The sequence below is a fragment of the Rhinopithecus bieti genome, unplaced genomic scaffold, assembly GCF_001698545.2.
Source record: "Rhinopithecus bieti isolate Rb0 unplaced genomic scaffold, ASM169854v2 scaffold_48368, whole genome shotgun sequence".
In the NCBI taxonomy this organism is placed as follows: Eukaryota; Metazoa; Chordata; class Mammalia; order Primates; family Cercopithecidae; genus Rhinopithecus; species Rhinopithecus bieti.
Window position 1 is genome coordinate 507,719 of NW_016819103.1, and position 11,250 is coordinate 518,968.

The window sequence follows — 11,250 nt, forward strand, 5'->3', positions numbered from 1 at the left end:
TTTTTTGAGACGGAATCTCACTCTGTCGCCCAGGCTGGAGTACAGTGGTGCGATCTCGGCTTACTGCAAGCTCCGCCTCCCAGGTTCACCCCATTCTCCTGCCTCAGCCTCTTGAGTAGCTGGGACTACAGGCCCGTGCCACCACACCTGGCTAATTTTTTATATTTTTAGTAGAGACAGGGTTTCACCGTGTTAGCCAGGATGGTCTTGATCTCCTAACCTTGTGATCCGCCCGCCTCGGCCTCCCAAAGTGCTGGGATTACAGGCATAAGCCACCACGCCTGGCCTGTAGGTTCTTTACTGGGATAAATTGTAAGTATTGCTAGTTAAAGATTTCTAGTTACTTGAACGTCAGTACGCTTTCTTTACCAAGAATTCTCATTAGTAGAACATGCTGACAGTTTGCATTTAATGAGAAAAATAACATTAGCTCTTACTTAAAGTTTTAAGGTTTGCTAGAGTCAGTATGTGTGTTGGTCTTGTTGCCTTGTTTACTGAGCATTATTAGCCTGGCTTAAAACAAAATTGTAAGTATCTATTTTTTAAAATCTTCAGACACGAAGGACTTTGTTTAATTTAATGGAGGTCCTTTGTATCCTGAAAAGAATCCTAAGAAATGCAAGCCTTTTGGCTTTTGAAGATGACCTGATAAAGTTTCTTAGAATTTGTGAGGTCCGGCTGGGTGCAGTGGCTCATGCCTGTAATCCTAGCACTTTGCGAGGTGGGCGGATTGCCTGAGCTCAGGAGTTCTAGAGCAGCCTGGGCAACATAGTGAAACCCCATATCTACTAAAATTAAAAAAAAAAAATTAGCTGGGTGTGGCAGCCAGCTACTCGAGAGGCTGAGGCAGGAGAATTGCTTGAACCCGGAAGGTGGAGGTTTCAGTGAGCCGAGATCGCGCAACTGCACTCCAGCCTGTGTGACAGAGCAAGATTCCATCTCCAAAAAACAAAAAAAAGGATTTGTGAGGTTCTTCATCTTGAATTGTTTAACCTTTTACTAAAGATCAGTTATGACAAATCATTTAAGTACAAAGAAGAGAAAATAATCTCTGGAGGTGTTTTTGCTTTGCTTCTGCTGTTCTTAGGACTCATAGGACTAGATAGTTCATTAATTTCAGTTTTGCAGTTCATTTTGCCATTGTGAAGAGGGAATTTGTTCTTAGTTGATCAATGAATAGCAGAATTAGAGACCGCAGAATTAGAGAATTATAATGGTAGTTATAAAGTCTAATAACTACCGTTATTAGACTTTCTCATCTGTACACATGTCTACATATACATTTACATTTTAAAAGTCATCTAGTATGATTTCATTTATATGAAAAGTCCACACTAGGCAAATCCATAGAGACAGAAAATAGATTAGTGGTTGCCAGGGGATGAGAGGAGGGGGAATGGGGAATCTCTGCTAATATGTATGAGATTTCTTTTTGAAGTGATGAAAATATTCTGGATGGTACAACCATATCACTATACTAAAAAGAAACCACTAAATTATATACTTTAACATGGTGAATTTTATGGCATGTGAATTATATCTCAATAAAAAGTCATTTAACAACCATCCAATTTTAATTGTTAGCAAGATTCAAGAAAAAATATTAATTAGTCACATAAGCCGCATTCATATTCAGTGGTCACAGGCTTGTAGGCAAGCTGCCAAATATCCACATATGTCTGGAATACTACCATGAATTTAATTAAGGCCCCAAAAGCTGTAGGAATTCTGAAGCAAGAGCCATTAGCGTGAGTGGGAACACAGTCAAAGACAGCCTCACAAATCCTTTCCCCTGGGTCACCTACCCTGGTGGGGGATCGGTCGGATACACCCGTGAAGATGTAACCTCTTCTATTCACCCATGCAGCTTACTACTTAGAGCCTCTCCGTGGCTGTAATCATGCACTCACTTTATCTCTGCTGCATCCACAAAGTGAGCTGCCTGATGTCTGGGACTGGGGTTTATTGTCATCTTATTGTCAGTGTTTTATGTTTTGCATTGCACATACCAAGGGCTTGATAGTTGTTGACTTAAATCCACTAAGGCATTTCCAAAAGCAATATTGTATTATTTCAGGCATGCATAGGTATGTGAATAGCACAGCTTCCTTAATAACATGTACTTTATTTGATTGTGAAGAGAATGGTAACTATTTGGAAGTTGTGCTTCTGTAGATAGTGCATTGAGTATGTATGGTCAGTGGAAAAAAGCTTAAGTTTTGGAAGCAGAGTTATGATCTCTTCTCTGCCCTTTGCCATCTTTTTTGTTGTTGTTCAGGTTTTTTACCCCTTTGTAAGATTCAGTTTTCTGTTTATAAAATGGGATAATAATAATTACCTCCCAGGGGGGTTTTGTAGGTTAAAGGATGATGATGATAATAACAATTACATATTGCACATTTTCTGTTAGCAAGTGGCCAAAAAAGTATATTGTGTTTGTGATCATTTTATTAGTGGTGGTATATGAGACTATTTTGGGAATTAAAAAGTCCTTTATTGGATCATGAGTTCTGTTGGGGATGAGGATATTTGACAAGCTGGACACACTTGGTTTGCATCAGCTTTGCTATCTTAATTGGCCTTGTGAAGCTACATTAATAGATGCGTTTCATCTTAACTTAATGGTGCTATTCTAATAACCTATTTATATTTTTTATTCTAGGATCTAAAGAAGTACCACTTCTACTATTGGTTTTGCTATCCTGCCCTCTGCCTTCCAGAGAGTTTACCTCTCATTCAGGGGCCAGTGGGTTTGGATCAAAGGTTTTCACTAAAACAGGTATCAACAAATAACCAAAATGCACAAAAAATTGGGTTGAATGTGTGAGAGTAGTTATCTAGTTCTTTCCAAAGACAAACAGGTACTTCTCTGAATGAAGAGGTGGTGACTGAAATCCTCCAAAGGTTTTAGGAGCAGACTTATTTAGAAAATGTTTGTAAAGTCATTTTTTTGTATGTATATTTATATATATTTTGAGACTGGGTCTCACCCCCATTACACAGGCTGGAGTGAAGTGGCACGATCATAGCTCACTGTAGCTTCAACTTTTCAGGCTCAGGTGATTCTCTCATCTCAGCCTTCTCAGGGACTATAGGCATCCCACCACACCTGGCTAATGTTTGTCTTTTAACAGATATGGGGTTTTGCCATGTTGGCCAAGCTGGTCTTCAACTCCTGGGCTCAAGCAATCTGCCTACCTCAGCCTCCCAAAGTGCTGGAATTACAGGCATGAGCCACCCTGCCTGGTCTATAATGTCATTTTGAAGATGTAGTGAACAGTAATTTTCCAGGTTTTCAGTGGTATTTGGTGAAACGCTAAGCCAGTAAGGGGGAATTATGGGAATATTTTGAAACACCGAAATAATTTACCAAAATGTGGTCTTCATTTTCAATGTGGGGAAACATAAGGCAGTATACTCTGGGAACAAGTCTTTGAAACAAAACAGAAGGCATTCTCCGACCCTGGTACCAAGTTGCAGAACTTTTCTACCTGGCGCAGTACATGCAGAGTTAGTCGGTGACATTTGGGATAGATAATAAGGTCATTAGAGATGGTTCCCAGAAGAGCAGTTAAAATAATCAGGCTGGTAAAACAGAGACCCTAAACTAGAGAATTCTGATTGTTGTTAAAGTAAAGATTATGTGTCAAGATGACTTGAATTCATGAAACACATCAATCACTAAAGCCCTGAATACTGAAGCCATCATTCAGGGAGCTTTCTTGGAGCTGTTCAGGGAGCAGCCATTATTGATTTAAAGTTTTTTTTTTTTTTAATTTCGTACAAATCCAAGGTTGTGGTTTTGTGGAACTAATTTCCCAAGAAGAAATGTAAGTGGGGAAAAAGGATTTTGGATGAGGATTGACTGCTGGCAGGTATGGGGTTTCTTTTATTGAGGACAAAAATGTTCTATAATTATTATTTCTGTGGTGGTTGCATAACCCTGTGAACATACTAAAAAAACAACACATTGCATTATGTACTTAAAATGGGTGAATTGGGTCAGGCACAGTGGCTCACACCTCTAATGTAATTCCAGCACTTTGGAATGCAGAGGTAAGTAGATCACTTGAGTTTAGAAGTTCAAGACCAGCCTGGGCAATATGGTAAAACCCCTTCTCTATAAAAAATACAAAAAAGTTAGCCGGGCATGGTGGTATGTGCCTATAGTCCCAGCTACTCAGGAGGCTGAGGTAGGAGGATTGATTGAGCCCAGGAGGTTGAGGCTGCAGTGAGCTGTGATTGCCTGAGTGACAGAGCAAGAAAGGCAGCTTAGAGCCAGAAGGAAGACACCTGTCTCAAAAAGTAATAAATGGGTGAATTGTATGGTATGTTAGTCATGTCTCAGTAAACCTGTTGAAGATTATGGAAAGGTTCAGGGTAAAATTCATTGGGGTAGATTCATGTTGGATTATCATAGGAGAGAAAGAATGTTTGGTTACCTCTCTAAAACTCTGACAGTTTAGGGAACCACCATGTTGTACCATAAAATGTCCCTTTGTGCTCCTAAGACACACACCACCATGCACCTAGAAAGCGTTATATAAAAGCTAAGTGATATTATTTGGAGGCACTTCTATGTTCGTTTGCTGTAATAGAGTAAGAGGAGTGTGATCAGTCATTTCCAGTCTTCTGGTTTTAAGGTACCTTTTATTTTGAGTTAGTTTTTAGCTCAGAACTAGATATGTTATTTTTTAGAGAATAACGATGTGTTTTCTGTTTTCAGATTGAATCATTAGAGTGTGCATATGATAATCTTTGTCAAACAGAAGGAGTCACAGCTCTTCCTTACTTCTTAATCAAGTATGATGAGAACACGGTGCTGGTTTCCTTGCTTAAACACTACAGTGATTTCTTCCAAGGTCAAAGGATGAAGGTCAGATAAACTTTGAGTATCATTTTATTATATAGTTTTTTAAAAAATCTGAAGTTCATGTTACAAGAGACCACTGCAAAATTCAAACTTGTTTAGATTTCCTTAGCTTTCAAAGGATGTTTAAGAACATTTCCTTATCTCTACCCTCTCCCACCTCTGCAGTTATCGAATCAGCTCCTCCAGGTTTTTCTAGCTCTACTATAGCTCAGAGTAATTTTGATACCTTACTCTTTTTTTTGTTTGTTTGTTTGAGACGGAGTCTCGTACTGTCGCCTGGGCTGGAGCACAGTGGCGCAATCTTGGCTTACTGCAACCTCCACCTCCCAGGTTCAAGCGATGCTCCTGGTCAACCTCCCGAGTAGCTGGGACTATAGGTGCCCGCCACCACACCTGGCTAATTTTTTGTATTTTTAGTAGAGATGGGGTTTCACTATGTTGGCCAGGCTGGTCTTGAATGCGTGACCCACCTCAGCCTCCCAAAGTGCTGGGATTATAGGCATGAGCCACTGCGCCCAACCAATACCTTACTCTCTATTAGTGCTAAAGTTATTTCCTTTTTCCCTCCTGATGTATTTTACCCCTATGTTTTAATTTTTATTCCCAGAACTACCCTGTAGTTCAGGCCCCTCATATCAAACTCCTGTACACTTAGAATCTTGTTTCCATCTTGAGCAACAGTACTGTAGAAGAATCTCCCTTGAACTACCCACATTTAGTATATCATTCTAAATAACCAAGAGCCTAATAGTGTCTTCCTTCTGGCTCCAAACTGCGTTTCCTGCCTTATCTTCCACTATTTTCCTCATAAAGCATTGCTCCAGCTAATCTTATCTATTTTTCTGAAGAATCTCCATCCCCTTCCCATCAGATACACCTAAAACTTTTTTTGTATCTTTCTTTTTCTCACGTTATATCATCTTCCTAAAACATATTCTACTTATGAAAACCCTAAGAAATTCTCTCTGTCCTTATTGAAATTCTGTCTTCACTGTGAAGCATTTTCATGGTGTGGCCATGTATGATCTATCCCTATCTGAAGTCATTGCATTTATTCCCTGATCCACATTTGCAGGTCTAGTACCTTGTACAAATTTCTTTTTGTGCCATATTAGACTGTAAGCTCCAAGAGGGCAGGGCCCAAGCCTTACGAATTTGTGTCCGTATAGTGTCTAGTACTTATCTGAGGCCCTCAATAAAATTCTTTTGAATGAATGAAAGAGTACTGTAAGTGTCTTTTAGAAGTGATCAAATATATAGGAAGTTGTCTTAGCCATACAGGAGACTATGAACTAAAAATAACAAAGATTTATGAGTGTTAGGAAGTTCTGAAATCAAATAGAATCATCTCCATAGCCATGTGAATGTATCAGAGCTGAAAAAAGGGAAGCCTTTAACTGACGGTCTGGTTATTCTTTAGCCTGAACTTAGGATGGCTTTTTTTTTTTAAAGCACATTTTAAAATCAACTACATTTACATTTTATTTTTCAGAGGAAGCCCTTTTTTTTTTTCTTGTATTTTTAGTAGAGACGGGGTTTCACCATGTTAGCCAGGATGGTCTCGATCTCCTGGCTTTGTGATCCGCCCACCTTGGCCTCCCAAAGTGCTGGGATTACAGGCGTGAGCCACCGTGCCTGGCCCAGAGGAAGCTTTTAAATTGAGGACTGAAGTTTGAATTTTATTAAAATTCTTTCCCCAGGTGATTTCACAGAACCACAGCTAAATTAGTATAGCAGTAAGACCATTAATAGTTTAAAGTCCAATCTGGTGTGAAGTCCTGTTGTCATAGCAGGCAGGATTAAATGGCCTGTGTTTGGAAGTGACTGTAGGTCAGGTTTTACTTGGTAAATAAGTGGTCCTCCCCAAAGTACAGCTCTACCAAAATAATAACAGTTTGAACAATGCTTTACAATTAATTTAAAAGGGACTTCCACATACTTACTCCTTCTATAATAACTCTGTGGAACAAATGTTAGTTACTAACTGTGGTTAGTTAATTAGTATCTGCATTTTCTGTTTGAGACTCAAAGTCACGCAACCACGTTGTCTGATTACGAAGCCTATGCCATTTCTTTTTGTTGTTGTTGAGGCAGAGTCTTGCTGTTGCCCAGGCTGGAGTGCAGAGGCACGATCTCGGCTCACTGCAACCTCCGCTTCCCGGCTTCAAGCGATTCTCCTGCCTCAGCCTCCCAAGCAGCTGGGACTACAGGTGTGCACCATCATGCCCGGCTAATTTTTGTATTTTTAGTAGCGATGGGGTTTCACCATATTGGCCAGGCTAGTCTCAAACTCCTGACCTCGTGATCCACCTGCCTTGGCCTCCCAAAGTGTTGGGATTACAGGCGTGAGCCACTGTGCCGGGCCACAAGCCTATGCCCTTTATACCATTCCCTTGACCTTGGGGAAACTGCATAACTTTTCTTTGTATTAGTTTATCTGTTAAATGGTGGTATTGCCACCTCCTTATAAGGTTTTGTGAGGATTAAACATGATAATGTGAATAAAATGCCGAGCACATGGTAGATGCTCAATGTTTCCACTTCCTTTATATTTCAACAGCAGCATATTTTGAAAGACGGGGTCTCCTCTGAAGTCCTCTGGGCGATTCACCAGTGCCCTGTCCCTGAGTCTAACTGCCTGTCTGCTTGTCGGGTTCAGGCACATTGTCCTTCACTTGGTTACAGTTGTATCTCAGGAAAGCCTGGAATTACTCAGCACATGTGATGAACACCTCCTTATGGGCCAGAAATTTTGAGATACAATTGTACTTGTTCTCACACAACCTAAGGTCTTCTAGAGGAGATGAGACATTGACCTGTGGAAAGTTAAGTAGAAATTCAAGTAATGGAAGATAAGTTCAAAATATTGATACGCGTGGTACTTTGGTTGGTCGTCTATGCCTTATCTTATTCTAGAAAAGATCACCAGAAGCCTTAGAGCGTTTCGGCCTCATGGGAGTTTTATAGCTTTCATGCTGCCCTTCCTACCTGTGGCCCTGAATGTTCCTGTCTCTCCTCCGCACTGCTGTCCAAGTGCATTTTCTAATGTGTAAATTTGATCATGTAAGTCTTCTACTTAAAACCCTTCTAAGGTTCCTGTTGACTTCAGGATAACGTTGAAACTGCTTAGCTTGGCATTTGAGGTCTCTTCCGTTCTGGTTCCTGTCCATCACTAGCCTCATTTTATATTTCCCAAGATACATCCTGTGCTCTGGCTGCCCCTGTGCCCTCCAAATGCCACGTGCTTTCCCCCCATCTCTCTGCCTTCAGACATCTCTCTGTCTCCCTTCTGTCACCTGGCAGCTGCCTCACCTACCTTTCTGATTCATCATCCCAGGACGCACTGGCTGATTGCTTGCACCATTTCATGTCTCTTCTGTGTTCTGGTAGCAGCCTCCCTCCTAGCACTCACTGGTCTCCAAAGTAATGGTTGATTCACTTTTCTGCCTGCCCCATATCCCCAGCCTGTCAGCACCTTTAGCACTGAATCTTGTTTGTCCCCACTCTGCATCCTCAACATTTAGTGCAATGCTGGACACTTAAGAGACACATGATGCGAGAATGCTGAGAGGAGAGAGAGAGAATTGTGAACTGGTATGAAAATTAAAGAAGACTTTTGCCGGGGGCAGGGTCGAACCCTAGAGAAATAATTTCTAGACATCATTTTCAGTGATTCTTGCTTTTATTGCATTAACCTCATTCACTCTCTTTAGCATAATGCCAGTTTCCCTTTGAGCCATGACTTTTCCTTGAAGGTTTTCACCCTCTTTTTTTAAAAATAGGCATTCTTTTCAGTATAAATTCCTGCACTTGGGCTCTGGCTTCATGTTTTACTTGATTCTGCCCCCTCCTCCTCCCACCAGCACTTTGTTCCCTGAAAAGTCATGCTTCTCTTTGAGCCCTGTGTCCTCATGTGTAGGACAGAGAAATATTGGAATCCCTCTGAGTTTCTCTCTTCAACCTGTTTCTCTTCTGGGTTATCTCATTGTGCCTGCAACGCCAGAAACCATTTCCTCCCAAGTAATTCCGTTTTCTCCCACTAGCCTGAACCTCCCTCTGGACCCCCGGCCACATTATCCAGCTGCCTGCTTGCCTCCTTCTGCACCATATAATCTTTGTCCCAAGACTGGTCCTTTTCTGGCTTCACTGGCTCAGAATGATGCTGCCTCTATCCAGTCACACGAGCCAGAAATCTGGTCATCCTACCGGACAGCTCTCTTCCCCCTACCACCCATGTCTTGTGGATTTCATGTCCTGAATGTCTCTCAGCCTGCCACCTTGCATTTCTTCTGCTACCACCTCAATCTCTGCTATACTGCAGCAACTTCCTAACAAGCCTCTTTGTATATACTCTGGGCTTCTCCAGTTCATTCCCACATCATCCCCACAGTTTTCTTTAGAAAAGCAGATCTGATCATGTCCCTATCATAATGAAACACCTGAATGTCTTCTTCCCTGTGTTCTAAGAATAGGGGCTAAGTTCTTTAATATGGCCTACAAGAGTCTGTGTGGCCTGGCCCCTGTGGGCATCCAGCCCCAAGTCGTTCCACTTTCCCTGCCACAGGGCTTTTGCATGCACCTTTTGCCTGGAACTCTCTTCTCTCTCCTTTCTCCACTTCTACTTTTCCCTCCCCCGACCTCCCCTTTGCTCTGTTAAGTGCTCACTCTTTCAAGGAAACCCTTCCCTGACCTCTATAAAAAGGTTTATTCCTTCTGTATAAGCTCTCATATCACTGTGTATCCCTTCTTTTTTCTTCTTCTCTTTTCTTTCTTTCTTTCTTTCTTTTTTTTTTTTTTTTTGAGATGGAGTTTCACTCTTTGTTGCCCAGGCTGGAGTGCAATGGCACGATCTTTGCTCACTGCAACCTCCGCCTCCAGGGTCCAAGTGATTCTCCTGCCTCAGCCTCCTGAGTAACTGGGATTACAGGCATACGCCACCACACCTGGCTAATTGTTTTATTTTTAATAGAGACGGGGTTTCGCCATGATGGCCAGGCCAGTCTCAACTCCTGACCTCAGGTGATCCACCCACCTCAGCCTCCCAAAGTGCTGGGATTACAGGTGTGAGCCACCACACCTGGTCCATAATTTTACGGTTTTTTGAGTGATCTTTGATTAATGTATTTTTCTCTCATTTAAATGTAAGCTCCACCAGGACAGGTACCCTATCTTTGATTTCCCACCATTGTGTCTGCATCCCATAGCAGAAGGCCTGGTGTGTAAAATGCAATGGAAGGATGAATTCATGCATAAATGAGTTGCAAAGACTGGAGATTGCTCATGGGAAGCACCTGGTCAGTATCTGGCACACAGTAGGCCTTCAGTAAGTACAGGGTAGCTCTTAGTATTAGTTCATTGTAAGTGTTCTCTTGGATGTGAGCGTTCTGTTGTCTGGTTAAGGCCATGTAGTTTACAAAGGCTTTCCCAAATTGTCTGCACACCTCAATTTATGTCTAATGAGTTACACACATGGTTACTGGAGTGACAGGAGACAGAATACAGGGGAGGTATATGATCTGCGTGGCTGATTCAGAGCAGGGGTTCTTAATTTGGAGTAGGGTGCAAATGCATAATGTCTCAGAAGTTTTTGGAAGCAGTGGATCCTCACCCCAGAAAAATACACATCTACATGCAGTTCTGCATCTATTGTCAGAGATGCACAGAGCACTGAGACTCTCGGAGGCCCTGGCTTGGAGGAAGATTAAGGAAAAGACAGGAGTTAGCCTGCCTAGCAGGGAGCCTGTGGATTGTTAAGGTCAGGAGGTGAATGAGTCCTCTTTGTTCCAAGTCACAGTAGGAGCTTTGCATGTGGAGGTACTGTTCACTTGTGTGTGAAGCCTTGGTTGACTATGAGAGAGTGGGTACCTGCCCCTGAAGAGGACACATTGCCAGCCACCAACAGCAGGGACTGCCATGGTCTCAGTTTTGACCATGTGCCCAGCATGTAGCTGGTCACTCATACATGCTATCACTTATCCTTACACGCCCTGCAAAGTGAGTAGTATTGTCTGCATTTTACAGATGAGGAGAATGGAAAAGAGACTAGGGAATGGAAGCCTCTTCACATGTGAATGATCTTACTTCCTACAGCCAGAATGCTTCCTGTAGTGAAAAAGAAAGCAACCATTTTTTTCTGCTCAGCTCACAGTGTGTTGGAGCTGACTCCAACACAGTAGTAGGAGTGTTAGAAGAGTAGGAAGGCTAGACTTCAGTTCCCAACAGCTTAATGGGCCGAATCCTCTGAGCCTTAGTTTCCTCAGTGTGTATAAGCATACAGTAACAACATCCTCTTCCTTGTAGGTGGCTGGGAGAAACAAGAGTCATTAAGTTTCACTCACATGTTCTAATTGTTCCCACTGTTTTTTCTTTTTTTTTTT

At 41.9% G+C, this 11,250-nt stretch overlaps 1 protein-coding gene across 1 annotated transcript in view; it reads left to right on the forward strand.

Annotated features, from left to right (window-relative positions):
* The window catches only part of ATG7 (autophagy related 7), a 288,133-nt gene that overhangs the window by 36,282 nt on the left and 240,601 nt on the right, over positions 1–11,250 (forward strand). The window contains exons 6-7 of the mRNA XM_017858252.1: positions 2,663–2,779; positions 4,727–4,876. Coding sequence (XP_017713741.1) covers positions 2,663–2,779; positions 4,727–4,876 — 267 coding nt within the window. The remainder of the gene's footprint in view (positions 1–2,662; positions 2,780–4,726; positions 4,877–11,250) is intronic.